Below are 25,794 nucleotides of genomic sequence, written 5' to 3'. Positions count from 1 at the left end.
TTAAAAATAAATAAATATATATATATAAAAAAAAGTGTTTAACAAGGTGCTAGTATAGGGATATTTGGTCACGGTGCTGTTATAGTCAACCAATTGGAGCCATGTTGATTATTCCTTCCATAGGAAAATATATTTAAATGTATTTGTATTTTATTTCGTTTTAGTTTTTTTTGTTATTACAAATGTGTGTGTTTATGGTTGAAAATGTTAGAGATAAATAAAGATCAAATCAAATCTAACTGAATCCCTCTTCTAACAAGAAAGAAAAACATAGTTTAGCTTTAAACTATATAATGTCATTGCGTCCAGAGATTCCACCTTTGATAACTAAAGTAATGACACTTGACTAGTAATGAAACATGTCCCTTAGATCGCGCTGTCCTCCTGGTCGATATTGATAACTGCTGCTAAAATAAAATAAAATAAGTCCCGAGTCGAGACTCCGTGCTGCTTCCAACGAATCCCAATAGTATGCAACTGCAGAGCCGCAGAGCCAGGGGCGCTTTCAGGTCCGGTCACAGGCCCGCTCAACAGCGCTCCCCACCCAACGGCTGAATTGCCAATGGCTGAATTGGAGTATTGCACTGTATAGTATTGCATGCTATTCGCAAATCCAGCATGAGCCAGCTCCCGCTGCAGCCGTCGTTATCAGAACACTACACACATATCATAATGTTTACAGCAAACTGTAGTTGATCACCAGGTATGTTTTATTAACGTAGAATAATTCATATATATATATATATATGCGCGCACTGACAGTCGGCTAATTGACATTTCCTGTGAACAAAATAAAATCCTCTCCGTCCCGTTTGCGTCCCAAAAAAGATTTCTGTTCGTCCCAAATCAATATTTGATCGTCCCCGGGACGACGGGACATCGTTAGTCTCGAGCCCTGCAGGACGTCCTACCAAAGTTCTCAATTGGTACAAAACATATAGAGTACTGCACACATTACACATATTTAGGACTAAAGCTAAGCTCAACTGGACATTTTAAGGAAGCAGTCAATGAGCTGAGAGGGAAAGCACGCCGGGCTTTCTATGCCATAAAAAAAAAAGATACAAACAGAAATACCTATTTGAATTTGGTTAAAATATATTGAATGTTATTGAACCAATTGCACTCTATGGCAGTGAGGTCACTGAGGTGTGGGGTCCACTTACAAAACAAGACTTTACCCAATGGGACAAACACCCCATTGAGACCCTGCATGCAGAGTTCTGTAAGATTCTCCTACATGTCCAGAGGAAAACTACAAACAATGCATGCAGGGCAGAATTAGGCCGTTACCCACTAATACTAAAAATACAAAAAAGAGCAATTAACTTTTGGACACACCTAAAACGAAGTGACCCCCTTTCGTACCATTATCAAGCCCTGCAGTGCCAAGAGCTGAGGAGCATCAGGAACCCCCTTACCCAGCTGGTCCTGAGGCTGAGTCCACAAACCTGCTCTCTTAACACACCTCAGGAACAGAACACGTCACCAATCAGAATCAATCAAATTACTACACAGCTAAAACAAAACTACATCACCTATTGGAAAACACAAACAAAAGCACAGAGCAAAATGCAGTGCTATCTGGCTCTAAATTGACAGTACACCATAGCAGATCAGATACAGAAAAACGACCAGTCCTACTAGGGGAGGACTCAACAAGCTGTGAGCTAGCAGCAGCCTAAGACATCCGTGAAATAGATAACCTCCCCACCTTTGTTTCCCGTCTCAAAACACATCTGTTCATTCTGGCATATTCACTTTCATTTTAAGTTTATTATAACTACTCCCCTATGTAACTCTGTAATACTGTGTTTTTACTGTGTGTAATTGTATTTGTTTTTTGAATGGGCGACCTTGGGTGCTCAGAAAGGCGCCTTTAAATAAAATGCATTATTATTATTATGTTGCTGCCTGCCATAAACTGAGGGACAGTGAGTGACAGTCACCTGACACACGTTTATGCTGTAATATTTTATGTTTTATGTTTTGATGATATTGCACTTTGATATCTGTTTTCTAATTCACGTTTAATGTTAATATTAAGCATTTGCTTTGGCAACATGTACATGTTACGTCATGCCAATAAAGCCATTTTAATTTGAGAGAGAGAGAGATAGTTCAGAGAGTGTGTGGAGAGATAGAGAGAGACAGAGAGAGACAAATCAGTGATGTTCCAAAAACAAGTTAACCAACAACACGCACACATCTATGTCTGTGACCTTGTGTGTGTGTGTCTGTCACCTTGTGTGTGTGTGTGTCTGTCACCTTGTGTGTGTGTGTGTGTGTCTGTGACCTTGTGTGTGTGTGTGTGTGTCTGTCACCTTGTGTGTGTGTGTCTGTCACCTTGTGTGTCTGTGTGTGTGTGTCTGTGACCTTGTGTGTGTGTGTGTGTGTCTGTGACCTTGTGTGTGTGTGTGTGTGTGTGTGTCTGTGTTTGCTAATTTTCTCCAGAGTGTGTGCGGTCCGTCACATTTGATAGTCCTGGTTATTCTTTGACCAGGCTTTTTGATTCTTTTCATAATGAACTACTTTTGTCATTAGAATCTACCCCAACCAAGTGACTTCTACCCAGCGTTCAAAGCTTCATAGCATTCGGGTTTTTTTATCCACTTTTTCTCCCATTTTCTATATTTTCTCCCATCCCAATTTCGTATCATCCAATTCAACCCTCCCCTGTCACGAACGCTGTTTCTTGCCTCCCACAAGCCGGCTGCAATGTGGACTAAGTCATACATAGCACAAGTCCCCTCCGGTACTTGAGGTAACAGCAGTCGCATCTTTTCACCTGCGCAGCTCGATCTCTCAGTGGCGAGGAGTAACGCGTGGGAGGCTCACGCCGCCCCCGACACTTCCTGATTCTACTGCGCAGGCGCACCAACCGACCTGTAGGAGTCGCTGTCCACAACGCCCGATCCCCACCCATCAGTTTCCCACCCCCTAATACGGCCAATGTGTATTAGTACGGACGACCAGCCAAACTGAAAACAATGTGGAGAGCTGGATTCGAACACGCGAACCCAGCGTCTCCACATTGGTGGCGAGTGCCTTGCCCACTACACCACCTAGCCGCCCCAGCTTCATAGCATTCGTTTCACTCCTAGTGTGTGTGTGTGTGTGTGTGTGTGTGTGTGTGTGTGTGTGTGTGTGTGTGTGTGTGTGTGTGTGTGTGTGTGTGTGTGTGTGTGTTATAAACGTTGTAGTGATTAGACTCCCCAGGCCGATTCCAGGCCATCAGTGGCGCGATGCTGCAGTGCATGCAGGGAGAATTAAGGCCAGGAGGAGGTGGCGTGACATGTAGACGTGCAGAAGACGAGATTAACCGCGGCGTTGTGACATTTTGAGGCCCAGGCGTGGAGCGAGAGGCCTTGGCGTCCATCTCTGACGGGCCGGTGGAGCCCAGAGCCCAGAGGCCCTCGAGCTCCGAGGGGTTTCCATCCCAGGGCTTTCTCCGTGCAGCCATTTTGTTTTGGTTTGCCATGGCAGCACCGCGGGGGGTAATGCACATCCATGGGCACGATAAGACTTCAAAGCCATTAAGAACTAGGGATGTGCATGACTGCCCAAAATCATTTTAGAATAGTCTACTGTTCTTAACTCATTGGCTGCCAAAAAACGAGTATTCTCGTGTTTCGTCGCCAACGGTTGAGCGTCAAAAGCGAGTTCTCGTTTTTTAGATCCTTGTGATATTTTTCCTTTGATCCCCATTCTAAACACTCGCTCTGAGCTGCCCGTGTCTCCCTGGCACCGCTGCATACGTTAAAATGGCAATGACGATCGAATCCCGCCAGGTGGCAGTATCGCCAACCTTTTGAACTGGGTATGGTCTCTGGGTCTTTCGCAGGAACTCCTCCCCCTCAGAGGGAATCAGGACACAGCAATCGGTCGGAGATTTGATCGCCTCAAACCTATTGTTTCACGTATGATAGCCATGCCCAATATACACGAGTAATTGCGATCGCGATGGGACGACTGGGATTTATTCATTTTGGAGTACCTTCTGACTACGGTAAGGTCTATTTCAGGTAACCTGCTGGTATTTTCTTAACCTAAAACATGCTTTTGTACCGATCACAGTGTCGTGTTTTACCGAACCTAAAACACGCTTTTGGTAACGATCACAGTTTCGAGGTAAAACGACCCCCCCCCCCACCCCCCTTGATGCTTTTGTGAAGAAACATATATGTATGGTATATACCTTTGATTTGGAAATATTTGGAATTTTCAGGCGAGCAACCCGAACGATTTGGGCATAATGCATATAACACGTCATATCTCGCGATCTAGAAAAAAAGACTGGATTATTTTGGAAAGGGGCGATGTTTAGTGTGGAATAGCACACAAACTGTAGTATGTAGAAATTAACTAGTTTGTCAGTGATGGACTATAAACAATGCCTGTCAAATGAGCCATACTAGTGTCTCCATAGCTATAATGCAGAATACACGATGGGTCCGCAAACATCGCGGAAATGGTCAACAACGCTGGCGCCATTGAGTAGAGATGGGAAAACAGCGTGGCGGTCAATGAGTTAAGGCCGAATATTCAAATATTTTAAGATTTAAAAACACGAAATTGTTATTTTCTGTTTCAGTTTAAATTCAGTTAAAATGTTCAATTTCAGTTCAATTAGAATGGATCATTAAAGCGGTTAGGTGGCGTAGCGGAGATTGCGTTCGTCACCAACCCCGAAGCTGTGAGCTGGATTCGCCTGTTCGAATTGGCTGGCCGTTCACACTAATACAATTGGCTGTATTAGAGGGTGGGAGAAGCTGGCGGGGTGGGTCCTGGTCGTTGTAAACAGCGACTCCTACAGTTCGGTCGGGGCGCCTGCTAAGCGCGGATAGGACCTGAGGGGGATAGTGTGATCCTTCCACACGCTACGCCCTCTCAGGGAGGATCCGCGCTGCCAGGTGAAAAGAAGCGGTTGATTGGCTGGACGTGTGTCGGAGGAAGCACATGATAGCCTCCACTCTCCCAGATGATCTGACTGTGGGGGGTAAGTGTGCAGCGACCAGGAAGGGATTGGGAATTGGCATACGACTAACATTGGGATGGGAGAAAATCGGAGGAAAATGGAGGGGGAAAAATCAAAGGGTATTGCACATAAATAAGCACTAGTTCAGATAATCGGCTCAGCTGACCGACAATAAATCAAAATGACACCGTTCACCATCGTAGCCTATAATAACATCAACCGGTTTTAATAAACAAACAGAAACGGTAGCATGTGCATCTTTTAGATCAAGTAGGCTATGAAAATCGGAGTGTAGGCTACCGATTGATTTGTGAGCAAACACCGTCAACATATCTGAGCAGAGGGCGGGAGTCACCGCCTCTACACCGTCGTAATGATGGGTCAAAAGCCGGAATTGAACCTACAACATTTCGACTGCACGGTATGTCCCCGAGCGTGCCGCTTCACAGAGGGTCCTCTCCACGCCGGGCCTTTAGAAACACAACGAGACGCCCCCCATCGCTAATTGAAGTATTACCATAATAACAAAAGACATCTCGTTAATCAGAGAGGTACATTAATGCCGCCGTACTAGCAATTAATTTTCCTTTTGTGACAGCTGCCACCCTCTGCTGCCACCCTCTGATGCCACCCTCTGGAACAGCCCCCACCCTCTGCTGCCACACTCTGGAACAGCCCCCACCCTCTGGAACAGCCCCCCACCCTCTGGAACACCCTCCCAGCAGAACTCCGCAACTCTGGACTCCTTAAAATAACTCAACTTGGCCTTTGACCCCTAATTTCCTACATTGAATGTCGTGTCTGTCCACCATGTGTGTTGTTGTCGTTTCCCCCCCCTATGTAAAGCGACCTTGGGTTTTATGAAAGGCGCTATATAAAACCAAGTTATTATTATTATTATTAGTAGTATTTTGCTTTCATTATGAACTCTCTCAAAGCCACGTCTGCTTGTCCCTTCGCTCTGTCAGTCACCAGTACAAGATTGAAGGAATGTCTTCTCCTCCCCTCTCCCCCCCCTCCCCTTCCCTCCCCCTCTTCTCTCCTCTCCTCCCCATCCCATCTCTCTCCTCCCCTCTCCCTCCTCCCCTCTCCCTCCTCTCCTCCCCTCTCCTCTCCTCCCCTCTCCTCCCCTCTTCTCTCCTCCTCCCCTCCCCCTCCCCTCCTCCTCTCCTCCCCTCTCCCTCCCCTCCTCTCTCCTCTCCTCTCCTCCCCTCTCCTCCCCCTCCTCTCCTCCCCTCCTGTCTCCTCTCCTCTCCTCCCCTCTCCCTCCTCCTCCCCTCTCCCTCCTCCTCCCCTCCTCCTCTCCCCTCTCCTCCCCTCCTCTCCTCTCCTGTCCTCTCCTCTCCTCCCCTCCCCTCCCCTCCCCTCCTCCTCTCTCCTCTCCTCTCCTCTCCTCTCCTCCTCCCCCTCTCCTCTCCTCTCCTCCCCTCTCCTCCCTCTCCTCCCCTCTCCTCTCCTCTCCTCCCTCTCCTCTCCTCTCCTCTCCCTCCCCTCTCACCTCCTCCCTCTCCTATCCTCTCCTCTCCTCCCCTACCCTCTCCTCCCCCCTCTCCCCACGCTCTATAAATATTGTCTCTACCACATCATCCCCCGACGCCTCGGCTCTGGGTGAGGACGTCGCCTCCATTCTGTGTCAACGTGTACAATTTGACCCAGAATGGACGCTCCGCTGCGCTGCCCAGTGACCAGGTCAACTCCCTCGCGCCTCGCTCACTGCACCCGGGCGAACAAGAGCAATTCTTATTGTGTTTCTCTGAAATGTCCACATCTTTGTACGTCCCGTTTCTCTTTGATTCAGATCCAAAATGGCAACGAGGTGGGCCCCCCGGCACGCAGTAGCCCTCCTAAACAGGATTAAGCACGCTTTCCCCCCCCCCCCCGGCCCGTTTGTTATTCTTAGTGAGAAAAGACAACATTCCTTTCACTGATAGTGGCTACTGTGATCATGCTTAGCTCTGGGTGTTCCACTGGGATGCGTCAAGTGGCCCGCTGGGTGAGAATAAGATAAGAGCCGATATTCCTTTATTGATCCCCTTGGGTAAAATCAGGCCATGTCCAGACGAAAACGGTTTTGATCTTTTTCGTTTTTCATTTAGTTTTCATTTAAAAAAAGGTTTCCGTAAAAACGAAATCGTCTCGAGAAATAAGTGCGTGCCACAAATTTACAAAATAAATGTCTTTCCTGTTTTGTATTTTGAAACCCCCCGACTGGAAGTGTTATCGTTGTTATTGAATAACTTTAACGTCCGGTTCTGTGCTTTTGAGCTGACGTAACGCTACTTTCCAAAGGAGAAGAGCGAGAGAGACCGCGGCTCACATACGCAAAATGCAGCTACAGCCTACAGGCAATCGACGATGAGGAGGATTTTAAATTTAATTTGTATTTTAAATTGTATTAAATTTATTGATTGATGTTTAACTTGTCCCTGTGTCCAATCCTTTTGACTAGCAAACGTTGTCTGTATTTAACGTTACCTCAGGATACCACTGTCTATTGTATTTAGTTGGTTAGCTATTTAGCTAATGTTGATAGCATTGAATAGCATCAACGCTAGCTGGCTGGCTACAGCTCAACACCAGCCATGGGAATACTATTTACTAAATGATGGAGGCTTTTTAATCGTCAAGGTAAGAGAGGATTTGTCATGATCAACTGAAGGCGTATGCTATGGAACAGTATGTGCTTGGCTACTACTTGGGTTTTCAGAAAAATGTGACGCGCTATGTGACGCTAATCTCTAGCTAGTATCGTGTATTTCATCACAGTAGCCTCCCGGTGTTTAATAAACACTTCTAGCCAGGACATATAAGACATATATGTATCATGTTTATTTTTTGCTGGCCGGGTTTGCATGCGGATTAAAGGAAAATTCCAATATTTGGGGAAATTAGCTTATTTGGCATCTACCCTGGAGTTAGAGAAGAAGATGCATACCCTTTTTCTTCTCTGTGCGTGCAGTAGGAGTAGGAAGACGTGCACCGTTAGCCTAGCTTAGCGTCAGTCGCTGGAAGTAGGTTCCTCCATTAGCCTAGTTCCCAACGTCTTCCTACTCCTACTGCATGCACAGAGAAGAAAAAGGTTTGTATCTTCTTGTCTAACTCCAGGGTAGATGGCAAATAAGCTAATTTCCCAAAATGTTGGAGTTTTCCTTTGAGGGAGATGACAATCTGTTGTCGACGGTACAGGCGCAGTACATTTAGCTGTAAAAGCCAGATCAAGCTCAATAGCTTCTGTAACACGAACGCAACTACTCTGTAAATGAATAGAAAGTGGTATAGGGAGAAGGTCCTTTGATGTTATTAAATCCATATATGAAAATAACAAATTGGCTGTCAAAATTGGAGATAAACACACAGACGTCTTCCCACAAGGCAGAGGGGTGAAGCAAGGCTGCAACCTCAGCCCCACACTGTTCAATATCTATATAAATGAACTGGCATTATTATTAGAACAGTCAGCAGCACCTGGTCTCACTCTCACAGACACAGAAATTAAGTGTCTCTTTTATGCAGATGACCTGGTCATACTGTCTCCTACTAGAGAAGGTCTTCATCAGTACTGTCAGACCTGCGCCCTGACAGTGAATATGAAGAAAACCAAAATGATGACCTTCCAAAAAAGATCCCAGTTACAGACAAATGACCCAGAATTCAAAATAGGTGGGACCCAAATAGAACAAACAAATAGCTATACGTATCTAGGTTTACAAATCAGTTCCACTGGACATTTCTGTTCAGCTGTAAAGGAACTCAAGGAGAAGGCAAAAAGGGCTTTCTATGCCATCAAGCGTTCAGTTAAAATCCAAATTCCAATCAGGACATGGCTCAAAATATTTAAAGCAGTTATAGAATCGATTGCACTGTACGGCAGTGAGGAATGGGGCCCTTTTTATTACTAATGGATTGGGCAAAATGGGACAATTGAGATCCTGCTGTATGTAGAGTTCTGCAAAACAATTCTCAGGGTACAAAGAAAAAGCCCAAACTCTGCATGCAGGGCTGAATTAGGACAATATCCGTTATTCATAAATATGCAAAAAATATAAATTAAATTCTGGAGCCATATTAAAAAAAGTGACCCGGCCTGCTATCATCATAAAGCCCTGGCCTGCCAAGAGCTGGACCTACAAAGGAGCCCCTTTTGTCAACTCATAATGAAACTGGCTGACATCTCACACTCTGACATCACAAACCCTAGCCAGCCTCAGAAGATTAGACCTAACCAAATTATAACTAAAGAAAGAGATAAATACATTACTCACACAATCACAACACAAATTAGAAACATATTTGGCCCTAAACAGACAGTATACTGTGGCAGACTACCTCAGCACAGTAACTGATAAGAATCTAAGAAAGACTCTGACAAAGTACAGACTGAGTGACCATGGTTTGGCGATAGAGAAGGGCAGACACAGACAGACCTGGCTGCCCAGAGAGGAGAGGGAGAGAGAGAGAGAGAGAGAGAGAGAGAGAGAGAGAGAGAGAGAGAGAGAGAGAGAGAGAGAGAGGGTGACCATGGTTTGGCGATAGAGAAGGGCAGACACAGACAGACCTGGCTGCCCAGAGAGGAGAGGGAGAGGGAGAGAGAGAGAGAGAGAGAGAGAGAGAGAGAGAGAGAGAGAGAGAGAGAGAGAGAGAGAGAAGGTGACCATGGTTTGGCGATAGAGAAGGGCAGACACAGACAGACCTGGCTGCCCAGAGAGGAGAGGTTGTGCTGTCTTTGTGATGATGGAGCCGTAGAGACAGAACTACACATCCTAACACAATGTGAACATTACAGAAATATTAGGGAGGAATTCTTTCCAAAAATTGAAATAATTTCCCCAGAATTCCAAAGTATGACAGAAGTGCAGAAATTGCCATTCCTCCTGGGGGAACAGAAAGAATGTGCAGTTTTAGCTGCAAAATATGTCAATTCATGTCACAAGAAAAGAGACAACCAGTAGGACATATACTGTATATATATATATATATACATGTACCATGTTTTACTCACCGCACCATCTCCTTTATTTACTTTAATTTCTTTGATCTTATATTGTTTATGTCATAATTGTGCTTTGGCAACATTTGTGAAAATTCATGCCATAAAGCCTTTTGAATTGAATTGAGAGAGAGAGAGAGAGAGAGAGAGAGAGAGAGAGAGAGAGAGAGAGAGAGAGAGAGAGAGAGAGAGAGAGAGGAGAGAGAGAGAGAGAGAGAGAGAGAGGAAAGAGGGACAGGGAGAGGTCACAGTAGAGTTATCAGAGGGGGGGGGCTGACAGAGAGAGTGAAATAGTGTGTCGTGTGTTGTGTGTCTTGCTTGTCTGGTATTGGAGTGTAGAGTATGCACTTGATCGTGTGTGTGTGTGAGAGAGAGAGAGAGAGAGAGAGAGAGAGAGAGAGAGAGAGAGAGAGAGAGAGAGAGAGAGAGAGAGAGAGAGAGAGAGAGAGAGAAGAGAGAGAGAGAGAGAGAGAGAGAGAGAGAGAGAGAGAGAGAGAGAGAGAGAGATGGTGTGTATGAGTGCATTAAGAGATGAGCAGCAGCAGAGTAGGTTGTGATCTGGCCGCTTCCTTACTGTACGGAGATTACAGAATAATAATAATAATCCATCATAATCACCAACGTGACCCTGGTCTACATGCCGGCTGCCACAACCCCCCCCCCCCCCCCCCCCAGCCGGTCCACATGTCCGTCCCCCCCACCCCCCCGCAGCACATCTGCTGCCAACATGGTGACCCCGCTAGATGGATTACTGTTTTACATCCAGATCATACTGCTTTTATTATTTACACCATTCCTGGGAGATGAGAGAGAGAGAGAGAGAGAGAGAGAGAGAGAGAGAGAGAGAGAGAGAGAGAGAGAGAGAGGAGAGAGAGAGAGAGAGAGGGAGAGGGAGAGAGAGAGAGAGAGGGGGTCTGAGAGAGAGCGAGAGCGAGAGAGAGAGAGAGAGAGAGAGAGAGAGAGAGAGAGAGAGAGAGAGAGAGAGAGGAGAGAGAGAGAGAAAGAGGATGATATATGCCGAAGGGGTCAAGAGACACTCACGTTGATAAGGTGATTTGTGGGGTAATTATTCCTCACCGCTCCGTGAAGGTTGTTTTGTCTGCTACTATTAGGGGCAACAGTGGCTCAGGAGGTAGAGCAGTCGTCTGGTAATCTGGAGGTTGCCGGTTCGATTCCCGCTCATCCCTGGGCAGCGTGTCGATGTGTCCTTGAGCAAGACACTTAACCCCTAATTGCTCCCGATGAGCAGGTCGGCACCTCGCATGGTCGCCTCCGCCGTCGGTGTGTGAATGTGTGAGTGAACGGGTCAACATTTTTAAACCGCTTTGGAAAAAAGCTGTTATATAAATGCGCCATACACTCCAAATATACAACTCCAAAACGTTCCAGTAAACATGTTGTGAGCTGGGGGCGGTCAGGTGGCGTAGCGGAGATTGTGCTCGTCACCAATGCAAGAGGCTGCGGTCTCGACTCCCGGAGAGTCAGCGTTGCCTCGGCTCGGGCTGATCGCTATACTAACTCGTTTGGCTGAGTTAGGGGGAGGGAAGCCGTGGGTGGGTCCTGGGCGTTGTGGACAGCGACCCCTACAGTTCGGTCGGGGCGCCTGCACAGCGAGGGTAGGATCTGGAGGGAGGTAGTGTGACCTTCCACACGTTACACTGAGAGTCTGCGCGGCCAGGCTGGCTGCCGGCTGGCTGCACATGCGTCGGAGGAAAGCATGTGACAGTCTCCGGCCTCCCGGACCAATAGTAGGGGGGGGGGGGGGGGGGGGGGTGCGCAACAACCAGGAAGGGGGTTGGGAATTGGCATAACGACTAACAGTGGGATGGGAGAAAAATCGGAAAAAGAAGGGGAAAAAAAGATAATAAAAAAATAAAAAAATAAAAAATAAAAAAAACATGTTGTGAGCTGTGTATTTGCCACGTGGAGAAATACAAAAATAAAATTTGACATTTTCGTTTCGCATTTTTACAGCTTTATTCTGGTCAGACATGACCGACAGAGCAGAGAGGAAGAACGGGAGGAGAGATGGTAAAGAGAGAGAGAGGGAGAGAGATGGTAAAGAGAGAGAGAGAGGGAGAGATGGTAAAGAGAGAGAGAGGGAGAGAGATGGTAAAGAGAGAGAGAGGGAGAGAGATGGTAAAGAGAGAGAGAGAGATAGAGAGATGGTAAAGAGAGAGAGGGAGAGATGGTAAAGAGAGAGAGAGGGAGCAGCCAGGGGGAGAGATGGTAAAGAGAGAGAGAGGGGGAGAGAGATGGTAAAGAGAGAGAGAGGGAGCAGCCAGGGGGAGAGAGATGGTAAAGAGAGAGAGAGGGGGAGAGAGATGGTAAAGAGAGAGAGAGGGAGCAGCCAGAGAGAGAGAGAGAGATGGTAAAGAGAAAGAGTGAGGGGGAGAGAGATGGTAAAGAGAGAGAGAGGGAGCAGCCAGAGAGAGAGAGATGGTAAAGAGAGAGAGAGAGGGGGAGAGAGATGGTAAAGAGAGAGAGAGGGAGGCGGTTAGGTGGCCGAGCGGAGATTGCGTTCGTCACCAACCTCGGAGCTGTGAGCTGGATTCGCCTGTTCGAATCCAGCTCACAGCTCCGGGGTTGTCACCAGCTTGGCTGGCCGTCTGCACTAATACAATTGGCTGTATTAGAGGGTGGGAGAAGCTGGCGGGGTGGGTCCGGGTCGTTGTAAACAGCGACTCCTACAGTTCGGTCGGGGCGCCTGCTAAGCGCGGATAGGACTTGAGGGGGATAGTGTGATCCTTCCACACGCTACGCCCTCTCGATGAGAATCCGCGCTGCCAGGTGAAAAGAAGCGGTTGATTGGCTGGACGTGTGTCGGAGGAAGCATGTGGTAGCCTCCACTCTCCCAGATGATCTGACTGTGGGGGATAAGTGCGCAGCGACCAGGAAGGGACTGGGAATTGGCATACGACTAACATTGGGATGGGAGAAAATCGGAGGAAAATGGAGGGGGAAAAAGACCAATAAAAAAAAAAAAAAATAGAGAGAGGGAGCAGCCAGGGGGAGAGAGATGGTAAAGAGAGAGAGAGAGGGGGAGAGAGATGGTAAAGAGAGAGAGAGGGAGCAGCCAGAGAGAGAGAGATGGTAAAGAGAGAGAGAGGGGGAGAGAGATGGTAAAGAGAGAGAGGGAGCAGCCAGAGAGAGAGAGATGGTAAAGAGAGAGAGAGAGGGGGAGAGAGATGGTAAAGAGAGAGAGAGAGGGAGCAGCCAGGGGGAGAGAGATGGTAAAGAGAGAGAGAGGGGGAGAGATGGTAAAGATACCTCTTCCATGTCAGAACTGAGGCCACTTCTAAAGAACGCAGCTCACCTGGGTACAGTACGTGAACTCGATGAAACGCGGGTCCACAAACGACGTGGAAAAAGGTGCAGATTTCAGGAAGGTTGGTCTGTGACCGGTCCACATGTCCCAGACGGGGCAAAGGACGCGATTGGATGAGGATGGTTGAAGCAAAGTGGTACGACGACTGCTACTGGGCTCTGAATGCACGTGTGTGCACGGCGACCATCGGTATAGTGTGATAGTAAAGGGTTAAGCTTCTGTCGTGTGGCAGTGAAAGGGTTAAACAGCGGCAGCTCTGTCACCTGTGGGGGCGACTGTCACCCCGAGTGGCGCGTCACTGGTCCGCAGGAGGCCAGACGTAGGGACACACCGATCCCACTGGTTCAGTCCCGATACCGAGTACCGATCTGATCCCCGTTGTTCAATTAATAAACTGTGTGCCTCGCTGTGTGGAAGAGCCTGGGATCATTCTTTTGTGCAACATCAGGCTCGACTTAAAACATTACTTTCCTAACTCGGTGAAACTGAATGTAACAAATTAACACATAGATATAAATGTACTGAATTGTTATTTATTATTCAAATAAATCTTTTTATTTTTTTAAGTATTAAAAATAATTGTAATAATTGTCTCCGATACCCGATATAGCTATTTGAATCATATCGGGGCCGATATCCAATATCAATATCAGATCACCGCCAGTCAGAGAGAGGAGACAAAGAGTATTCACCCCCCAACTCTCCTCCTCCTCCTCCTCATCTGTCATCACACAGCTGTGTGTCACCCCCCCCCCCCCCTCTCTGCCCCGAGGCTGCTGGGTAATAACGGGGACAAGCACGCAGTCACGGAGGAACCAATCAGGCGGTTGTAAATAGTCGTCCGTCAACAACAACAAAAAAGCTCCCCTCGGCAAAACGTGATCTCTATCATTTGAAAGTATTGCGAGATAAGAGATAATTACAGCATTACCTATTCAGACAGACAGACAGACAGACAGACAGACAGGCAGACAGACAGACATGAGGACAGATACAGACAGACAGACAGACAGACAGACATGAGGACAGATACAGACAGACAGACAGACAGACAGACAGACAGACAGACAGACAGACAGACAGACATGAGGACAGATACAGACAGACAGACAGACAGGCAGACAGACAGACATGAGGACAGATACAGACAGACTGTTTGCACAATAAACTGTTCCAAATCCTCTTCTTATTTAAACACGTATGATTATTCATATTTCACAGTTTTTGTTCTTCATGTTTCATTGACGACCAAGAGGCAGAAATGTAGTTCTCAATTCCATCCATTTAATTCGTTTCTCCCTTTACAGGTTTTTCTAGAGCAGAGCAGCAGCGAGGCATAGCTTATTCTAACAAACATTCTGTCAACTAACTTCTCCCGAAGGATCAAACACACCCCCTTTTACAGGTGGCACGCGTTGCTAATTAGCGTTGAAGCGTGTGGCTATAGGCCTGCGCGCAGCTGACTTCCCACTGGGGGCAAAGATGGTGCACCACAGAATACAGTCCTATAATGCAATCTAATTCTAAACAATATGATAAACAATTTAACTTGAATCTCCATTTAGGCTATTATAAAACATATTTATGCCAATTTCATTTCACCTTTTGCTACAATAATAAATGATATATTTCAAGCTGTTCAAATTATATATTACTATCAAAAAGTCACAACAAACTCCCCCCCGATGAGCTCCCATGGTGTCATCATTCTTCTAGTTCCAAGGGGTACAGCAGCTGTACCGGTCTCTTCAGGACCAGATTCTTGGGGAGTCTTAACGAACATGAACGAACCTTTCCGTCCCGTCCTACGAACACCTGTTTTACCATTTTCTTCACCAACTGGCGTCCTCTTAATATCCAAAACTGTTCTCTCACCTGTGTCAAGGTGTCTTGTAAACCAGAGTGGAATACATCATTGTGCGCTCTCTTAATGGCCAGCAAGGAGAAGGGGTTAGTCCCGGACAGTATGAGAGGGTGTTTCTGTGCGTAATCCCAGTTGGTTTCCTGAAGCCGTCCTCCGACGCGCAGAAGCCCTTCATTATCCATGAACGGTTTTAGGCTCATTAATTTTGAGCCTCTATGCACTTCTCTTCCATTTAACAAATCTGATTGTTCTTTTGGGAAGCTTTCTGTTTGGGAGAGTTTTGTCCAGTATTTCTCCGCCTCTCTGATTTCCTCTGCGCACAGCGGACCAGATTTCTTTTTTTCTTTCTTCTGTGTATTGCTTGTAAAACGCAGCATCCACGCTGTGACGCGCAGGACTCGGTTGAGTTTGCTGTGTTTTCCCAGGTCAAATAGCGGGCCCAAACACATACTTGTTTTCTCCTCTTTCACTATCTGGCTTTGCACCACACACTCCTCCAAATTCACTCCTTCATCAATATCATCTTTTGACGTACTTTTTCCGGTTGGCTCTCTTAACCACTGTGGCCCGTGCCACCACAGAGAGTCATCTTTTAGCGTCTTTACGCTGGAGCCCCGTGTGCCGCGATCGGCCGGGTTCTCTGCTCCATGGCAGTGCCCCCAGTTCTCTGGGAGGGTCAGGTTCTGAATTTCGATCACTCTGAACGAACGGCTTCCATTGTTTAGCCGTGCCTTTGATCCAATGGAGAGCGATCATTGAGTCTGTCCAATAGTGTGTCTTGATTTCAGGCATTTTTAATTGTTCACATACAAACTTTCCTAGTCTAGACCCTATCAAAGCTCCCATCAGTTCCAGTCGAGGTAGGGTGATTTTCTTTAATGGAGCAACTTTAGTTTTGGCCGTTATTAGACTAGTGGCGCATTTTCCATCTATATCTGTCGTGCGCAAATAGGCTACTGCACAATAAGCTTTTTCACTCGCATCACAGAATATGTGGATCTCTTTATCTAAAAGCGTGTCGTCACTATTCTGTAGTTCTGAAGTGTAACTTCTGCTTATGGCTATAGAGCCTAAATCAGGAATTTCAGCGCACCACTGGTTCCATTTTTCGGAGAGGTCATCTGGGAGCTGTGCGTCCCAGTCGAGACCCCGTTCCCACATTTTTTGGAACAGGCATTTTACCCTAATGCTAAATGGGGATAAAAAACCTATTGGGTCAAAGATTCGTGCTGCGGATTGGAGAACTCCTCTCTTCGTGTTTTTTTTGTCTTTTAAATGTTCAATAAAATCCTTCATTTCAAACACAAAGTCGTCTGTTTCTGTTCTCCATGTCAGCCCTAACACTTTCATTGGCGTTTGGCTTTTGACTTCCACCTGTTCATTTTTCACTTGTTGTGTCCATTCTCTTTGCAGCTCATTTGAATTCGTTTTCCACTTGCACAAATCCATTCCAGCTTCAGACATGATCTCCTTGGCTGTTTGAGTGATTTTTAAAGCCTCCTCTACTGTGTGAGCACCGCAGATATAGTCATCTACGTAGAGACACTCATCTAGGGTTTTTGCGACCTCTGGATATTTATTCTCGTATTTCTTTAGATGATGACGAATTGTGGCTGCTAATAGAAATGGACTGGAGGACACTCCGAATGGAACTCGTGTCATTCTCAGAATGCTGATCTGGTCCATTGACAATGTGTCTCCGGTGGTCCAGAGAAATCTCAGTGCATCTCTGTCCTGTTCGTTTAGAGAAATCTGAAGGAAGGCCTTCGTAATGTCTGACATGAGGGCCACTTTATACTGTCTAAATCTGACTAGAATGCCTAATAGGTCTGGATTTAAATTGGGGCCGGTTTGGAGACACTCGTTAAGAGACCGACAATCTCTTCCATGTGAAGACGCATCAAATACTACTCTTAATTTAGTAGTTTCTCTTTGATCTCTAATTACAGCATGATGGGGTAAATAGTAGATAGGGTTCTCCAATTGTTTGGGCTGCACCTGTTCTACTATTTCTACTATTCCATCGGCTAGGTACTCTTGGATGACGTCATTATATTTATGGTACAGTACGGGGTTGCTATGGAATCTTCTTACCAGGTGAGCAAATCTACTCTCAGCTGTGGCGTAGTTATCAGCGATGATCACCTGTTCCTCTCTCCATGGCAACCGAACCTCATATCTCCCGTTCGTGTATTTGATTGACTCCTCGAATTTCAGTAGCGCGTCTGCAGCGTCTGCGCTCTCAGCGCGGCCTTCTTTTGACATGTCAATTCCGAGGGATTCAGTTTCCCAGAAGCTGCGCAACTGGTTTGAAAGCGCTTGCTCCTCTCCCATGCTCACGAGCATCACGTCCACGTCTGGAGTCTCTGTGACACACATCATCGCCGTTGTGACAGTTCCTTGCACTAACCATCCAAACTTGCTTTCGAGCGCAACTAGTGCGTCATCCAGTCTCTCCATTCGTCCAGTGACGATTTTCCAATAGTGATCACCTCCGATCAAGATTCCAAGCTTTTCTGATTCCATTCCCCTCACTGGGGTATCAGCAAGTTGCATTCCTCTTTTGTGCAGCGTTCCTCTCAGTTTCTCACTGGCTGTTGTCAGGTTTGATGACGTGCTCACCAGTGGCGTCTCCAGTAGTTCTAGTTCCACTGCTTGGTTGGTTCGAATATTTCTCAGATACACTCTAACCTTCCTACAGGTTATTCGTTTGGGTACTAGCGAGCCAAATGTATGCAGGTTCAATACCTCCTCCCCTACTACTGGTAGATTTAGAGCCTTTGAGATATCTTCTCTTATAAAACTGCGTTGGCTACCCCCATCCATAACACACCGCACTATCTGGCTGCGTGTGGGTGTTTCTATCCATACAGTCGCTGTCTGCAGCAGAACTGTGCCCCTTTCTGATGTTGGGACAATTGACACTACAGTATCTGTGGGGTTTTCCCTGACATTACTCTGTGTGCCCTTCTGTCTGGTACACACTGTTCTATGATGCCATACACTATTACACTCCTCACAGTACATTCCCTGCACTTTGCATTTACTAGAAGTGTGCCTGGCACCTAGACATCTGTAGCATCTGCCCTGTACCTTTAATTTTTCTTTTCTGATCTCAGCAGTGAATTCTGAACAGTCCTTTGATCTGTGATTGCTTTTGTTACAGAATACACATGCTTTTCCATCTTCATTGTCAGCTGCGTAAAATGTAGATGTCGATGCGGCGCCCGCGCGCTGGGGCCGCCGACTCCTCCTTTCCCAGACACTGTCTGCGGGTGGAGGTGGAGTCTCCTTTCTCTGTGTCAAGTTCATTGTCCTTTCCCGACTCTCGAGTTCCCTTTGCAGGAATGTCATTAGGTCTTTGACTTTCAATACAGACCCTGTAGCCTGAACACGCGTAAACTCCAGGGTTATTTCTTCGGGAATCATTTTCATGAGAATCGGGCACAGTAGACTTCCATATGAGTCCGATACAACGCCCTGTGCGTCTAAACTCCTCACTTGTATTTCACAGTCATCATACAATCTCCTTAGTGCGTTAATGTTCGTGGCACTCTTTACAGGGGTTAGATTAAGGAGCTTGTTCATGTGTGCGTTTATTATCAAATCTTTACGGCCAAATCTTTCCATCAACATTGCAATTGCATTGTCGTAGTTCTCGTCGGATAAGGATAATCCTGCGACTACGTTTGCGGCCGTGTCTGTCAATAATGACTTCAAATAGCTGAACTTGTCAGCTGAACTCAGGGTGGTGTTATTGTGAATCGACACTTTAAATTGATTCCAAAAGTCTTGCCATCGGCTTATATCACCACTGAATTTTCCAATTATCAATTTCGGAAGTCTTATATGATCCGATCTACTTGATGAGTGTGAGCTCCCATCGCTCACTCTTCTCTGTCGCTCCTCTTCTGTCTTTATGAGAGAGTCGCGCACCAACCTGTTGATCCGAGTTTTCCTTTTGATTATTCGGTCCATATAGTCCAGAGCCGTGGTCACTTCTTCGACCAGGTCCTTCTCCTCCGTCGCTGCTGCAATGTCCCGATCATGTTCATTTAGAGTAGTCTCCTTGACTACTAATATTTCGTTACTTTCCTCCAAGTCGGGCAGACATGGGGCCTCTGCTCCTATCTGCTCGTCTATCTTGTTCAGCAACTTGGTTACAGACGTCCTTATTGCTCCTCGGATAGCCTTCAATCTTGTTAGTTCAGTCATTTTTCTTCTTTATCCAATTAGTCCGTCCGTGTAGAATATACTTAAATTCTCCCTGGTTTCGGCACCACTTTGTTTGCACAATAAACTGTTCCAAATCCTCTTCTTATTTAAACACGTATGATTATTCATATTTCACAGTTTTTGTTCTTCATGTTTCATTGACGACCAAGAGGCAGAAATGTAGTTCTCAATTCCATCCATTTAATTCGTTTCTCCCTTTACAGGTTTTTCTAGAGCAGAGCAGCAGCGAGGCATAGCTTATTCTAACAAACATTCTGTCAACTAACTTCTCCCGAAGGATCAAACACACCCCCTTTTACAGGTGGCACGCGTTGCTAATTAGCGTTGAAGCGTGTGGCTATAGGCCTGCGCGCAGCTGACTTCCCACTGGGGGCAAAGATGGTGCACCACAGAATACAGTCCTATAATGCAATCTAATTCTAAACAATATGATAAACAATTTAACTTGAATCTCCATTTAGGCTATTATAAAACATATTTATGCCAATTTCATTTCACCTTTTGCTACAATAATAAATGATATATTTCAAGCTGTTCAAATTATATATTACTATCAAAAAGTCACAACACAGACAGACAGACAGCCATGAGGACAGATACAGACAGACAGACAGACAGACAGACATGAGGACAGATACAGACAGACAGACAGACAGACAGACAGATAGACAGACATGAGGACAGATACAGACAGACAGACAGACAGACAGACAGACAGACAGACAGACAGACAGACAGACAGACAGACAGACAGACAGACAGACAGACAGACAGATACGATACAGGAAGTCATGATACAATGACAACCAATCACGGCCCTCCGAGCTGCCGTCAACACGCCGGGGGGAGCTGATACCAAAACATGGCAGATTATCAGATTATGTCACTAAAACGCTTATAGCCATCAAAACACATCCATGACAGCCAGCTGCGCTGGGGTGGTCAACGTTTAGCGTGTTGTGTGTGTGTGTGTTGTGTGTGTTGTGTGTGTGTGTGTGTGTGTGTGTGTGCGTGTGTGTGTGTGTGTGTTTCATTCAGAAGTACCAACAGTGTTTATGACACTTGCTTATTTAACTACGCTATTATTATTACGTTAAAAAAAATGCATACACTGTGCCGAAACAATTACCAATGTTACCAAGGTTACGCCGGTAGTCAAGGGTTACGCTGGTAGTCGCTGTTATGGTTAAGATTAGGGGCAAGAGGTTAGAGAGTGAGCAGTAATCCATGCGACGGATGTCCCATTAAGTACAGTAATGCCAAACTGCATGTATGCGAGTGTGTTCTGTACAGTATGGGTGCGAGTGTGTGTGTCTGTGTGTGAGGGGGGGGGGGGGGGGGGTTTATGAGGGAAGCCCCCCTCCTCCCCAGTGTCCCCACCACCACCTACAGTGTCATACTGCCAGTGATCTGCTGACCTGTGTGAGGCGGGAGTGGGGGGGGGGGGGACAGTCCTCTGTCCATGTCTAGGAATAGAAGCGGGGGGGGGGGGGGGGGGGGACCGAGACTTCAACACTGGGAGGTCTGCTGGATATGAAGGTCTGACGTCATGGATCCATGCCTCTGTAGCCGGTGGTTAAGGGATCGCCCCCCCGAGTGGGAGTCTATGATTTCTGTGATAAAAATTTGGGGATTGAAATATACACTTTGAGCGAAAAAGAACCATCACAATTATGTTATAAAAGACATCAAAAAGATGTCAATCACTGTAATTAGGCTATCCATCAATAGATCTCTCTCTATATATATATTTTGGATTGATTGCCTAGCAACTGATTTTTTCCCCCACAGTATATGAATGAAGAACCACGTGAACAGCTATAGTATGAAGTGATGACGGTTCTGTGCAGCACCTTCCAAATGGCTTGAGGTTCTATGAATCGCAGCTATTCATCTGCGATGACAAAGAAACAACCTGTGGTCCTGATGAGCGCTGATGATGTGGATCTCAGTGGAGGCCTTTCTCAGCACGAGCCACGTTGATCCACGTGCCACTCAAACACACTCACACACACACACACACACACACACACACACAGTCTCACACACACACACACACACACACACACACACACACACACACACACACACACACACACACACACACACACACAGTCTCACACACACACACACACACACACACACACACACACACACACACACACACACACACACACACGCGCGCGCACACGCACACGCACACGGAGTAAGTCATGCTAGTTAGCGGTGCCACCGCTATCACCCTCAGAGCCTTTGATGTGTCTCCACACAGAGAGCTCAGAACTCCGTAACCTGATTCCCGACGCTGTCGCTGGCTAGCTACGCTGAACTACGCGTGACCACCACGCTAACTTCACTCCTCAAGCCCTCCAGGGCTGGGAGAGAGAGACAGAGAGAGGGGGGGGGGGGGGGGGGAGGGAGAGGCGGAGAGAGACTAATCAGAGCGAGGAAGGGAGAGAGAAAGAGACGGAGAGAGAAAGAGAGGTCCGTCTATTCAAGGGGGGCGGACTAGTTGTGGTTATTTCTAATCTAGACCGCATCACTGTAAACTATCTGCATTTTTACTGCATTGCACTTAGGTTGTATTTTAGTTTGTTTTTAGGGTTGGGACTTATTCCTATTTTAGTTACTTTTTTTTAGGGATGCTCGATATTGGCTTTTTTACCGATACCGATATACCGATATTGTCCAACTCTTAATTTCCGATACCGATATCAACCGATATCAACCGATACCGATATATGCAGGGTTTCCCACCCCCACCCCCTCCCCAAAAAAACTGAATAATTTCAGGTAATTAACATTACTTATTACATGGCGTTTTCACATTCGCTGAAATGCTTGCTTGTGATTGGTCAATAGCCCCCGACAGCGGTGAATTATTTTTCGATAACCACCGGTGATTATTGTTTTTCGCAGCTGGAGTAATCAAGCCCCACTGACACACACTGTTTCAGTGCAGCCAATCAGACACACCTGCCGGGCTGCCCGCGATAATAATAATCACTTTATTTGGGCTGACAGAGCCACAGAACAACTGCGATTTGTCAAATGAATTAGGTATATTGTTAGTAAGTTAGCCATGTAATAACTGTGTATGAACGAATAATGGACTCTGTGAAGCGCTCTGGGTGTCATGAAGAGCGCTATATAAATCCAAGTCATTATTATTATTAATAAGCAGGATAATGTATAGCTATACTCTGTCATCATCGCAAAATAATTGACCTTCACTGACGTTTAAAACACCTCGCCGAGGCGGCTCGGTATTTTAAACTCCGTGTCGGTCAATTATTTTGCGACAATGACCTCGTAGCTATACATTATCCCTTACATATATCTTGTTGTGGAATTAACACAACATTATGCATACTTTTGACAATAAATAAAATCAGAATTTGTTCTTACTTGCTTGCCTGGGTAAATAAAGGTTATAGAAATGTTTAAAAAAAAAAAAAAAATCTTTTTTTTAAAACAGATACCGATATTTTCCGATATTACATTTTTATGCCGATATCGGCCAATAATATCGGTAGGCCGATAATATCGGACATCCCTACTTTTTTGTACTGTATGAAGCACATTCTCAGGGGCTCGTACAGAACCAAGCACTTCACTGTAATGTACTTTATACGTGACAAATAAAAGCAACCGTGACCCTATTTATCACGTGGCATCATTAACCAACTCCACACACTTTAATTAAAAAGGGGAGACATTCAGAACCTTCAGTCATTCCAGGGGTTAAAAACAACACGGAGTAGACTAGACTTGGACAGAGCCATCATCCATGTTTCCATTAACCCTTTCACTGCCTCACTACCAAACGGTTAACCCGTTCACTGCGACAATACACAGAAGGTTAACCCTTTCACTGCCACACAACAAACAGCAGGTTCACCCTTTCACTGCCGCACCACAGAAGGTTAACCCTTTACTTTATCACACTACCGACGGTGATTGGGTTCACCTTCTGTAGTGTGGCAGTGAAAGGGTTAACAGTGAAAGGGTTAAGGCCAAGTTGAAGACCAGAACATCTCCGTGGCGACGCAGTCTATATACACTCTCCAGACCGGTGACGTAGAACGCAGTCTATACACTCTCCAGACCGGTGACGTAGAACGCAGTCTATACACTCTCCAGACCGGTGACGTAGAACGCAGTCTATACACTCTCCAGACCGGTAACGTAGAACGCAGTCTATACACTCTCCAGACCGGTAACGTAGAACGCAGTCTATATACTCTCCAGACGGGTAACGTAGAACGCAGTCTATACACTCTCCAGACGGGTAACGTAGAACACATCCAGACCGGTAACGTAGAACGCAGTCTATACACTCTCCAGACCGGTAACGTAGAACGCAGTCTATACACTCTCCAGACCGGTAACGTAGAACACAGTCTATATACACTCTCCAGACCGGTAACGTAGAACGCAGTCTATACACTCTCCAGACCGGTGACGTAGAACACAGCGCCGTGAGAACTTTTGCAAGGAGCCACAAAATTCATCGTGAAAGAAGAACGGGCGCGAACGCGCGAACGCCTCCAAACGCTGAAAAGATTGGAAAGAATTTCGGGTGAAATAAAGTACAGGAGAAGTGGGGATGAAACCGGTGAACAATACCTCCTCTATCGCTTCCTCTCCTGGCCGGCTCCCCCCGTATTAAAACACTGGGACATGGATTACTATTATAAATAGGGCTGGGTCAATCGATCTTCATTTGAATTAGCGATTATAAAATGCCAAGATCAAGATGATAATTTTTTTTTCATCCCCCAATTTTAGTCTTTATGCCAATTCCCTTCCTGGTCGTTGCGCGCATTGCCCCACTGTCGGTCTGGGGAGGGTGTAGACCAGGGGTCGGCAGTTAATTATGCAGTCAGGTTAGACGTCGTTTGTCTCCTGTATGCGCCAGGCCATGTGAGTGGCGCGGCACGTGAGTGGAGCGGGCAGTTTTGACGTGAGCGAGGAGTGGGTTTTAAAATGGGTCGGCGCGACGTCCGGAGCGAGAGTTCTCCTCCGCTCCAATCCACTCCAGGCCGCTCACACAGTGGTTTAACACTGATGTAATATACATGTAGTACAATGCCAAAGCAACAGATGGCGATGTACAAACATGAAGGCCATTTTCAACCAATGAGAAGGGTGAACCGTCACTCACATCCTGTTAGAAAAAGTATATGACGCCATTGTTGTTGTCGTTAGCTTACATGCTAACGTTAATGGCAGCGACCATAGCATTGTGGCTAGGCTAGCTATCATCGCTTAGTAGAGCTATAAACAACGTTATTTAACATTGCAGAATGGGTACAATTACAATACGGCTCAATACCATGCAATTGGCTATAGTGACAGACATACAAATGTATAACTGTTGATTGATATGCACTGTCAAACATAGAATCATAGATAATGATCATGGAAATACAACAAATCAACGAAACCACTTACTGAGACATCACCCAGGCGTGACATATGCAAAAGCCAACGTTCCAATAAAAAGTACATTCATGTAACAGCTTGAGAATCAATTCTTAATGTAAACATTGATATTTTTTAACAATGCAACATGTTAGAGGGTTCCTTGAACCATTGAATCAGATATCGATTCAATACACACACACACACACACACACACACACACACACACACACACACACACACACACACACACACACAGACACACACACACACACACACACACACGGCCCTTCCTCTATGAGAACAGCTGCGGAAAAGCAAGAGTATTTTATTCATTGCGTCCGTCTCACACCCTGCCCCCCCCCCCCCCCCCCCCACATACCCTGCCCCCTCCCCCCCCCCTCTCACACCTGCCTATATGAAATACAAACCATTCTTCAGTCCAACACTTTGCGCCCCCCCCCCCCCCCCCCCCCCCCCGACCCTACCCTACCACTCCTCAATTCCTGCAATCTCAGGGTTGGGTCATAATGGAAATGTATCATAAACAGATGGAATTATTTTTATCTTAGATTTGCACTACATCCATACCTCATTTTGCATTTAGCCTTTTTCTTCTTTTTTTGTTTTTGTACCTCATTGTCTGCATTTCTACTACATTGTACTTCGGTTGTACTTTAGTTTGTATATTTGTATAGTGTTGGGACTTTATTCCTCTTTTACTTACTTATTTTTTACTGTATATGAAGCACATTCTCAGGGGCTCATACAGAACCAAGCATGTCACTGTAATGTACCTTATGTACTTTATACGTGACAAATAAAAACAAACTTGAAAAATCAGTATATCTGTATATCAGAATATATATTGTATTAAAATTAAAATATATACTGTATATAAAATATATACTTTTTTTTTTTGAACAAATGTTTTTTATTTTCCCTTTTTTAACATAAAACTAGACACACAATAA

At 45.9% G+C, this 25,794-nt stretch overlaps 1 protein-coding gene across 1 annotated transcript in view; it reads right to left on the bottom strand.

The window, feature by feature from the left end:
• ripor2 (RHO family interacting cell polarization regulator 2) overlaps nt 1-17,539 on the bottom strand; it is a gene marked incomplete at its 5' end in the record, with an annotated part of 174,533 nt that extends 156,994 nt beyond the window's left edge. The window contains 1 exon segment of the mRNA XM_084312062.1: nt 17,269-17,539. Coding sequence (XP_084168188.1) covers nt 17,269-17,539 — 271 coding nt within the window.
• Between the last annotated feature and the right edge of the window lie 8,255 nt (nt 17,540-25,794).

The sequence above is a fragment of the Notolepis coatsorum genome (assembly GCF_963971535.1).
Source record: "Notolepis coatsorum genome assembly, chromosome: 4".
Classification (NCBI taxonomy): Eukaryota; Metazoa; Chordata; class Actinopteri; order Aulopiformes; family Paralepididae; genus Notolepis; species Notolepis coatsorum.
Note: the sequence above shows the minus strand (reverse complement) of the source record. Positions and strands in the feature narration are given on the sequence as shown.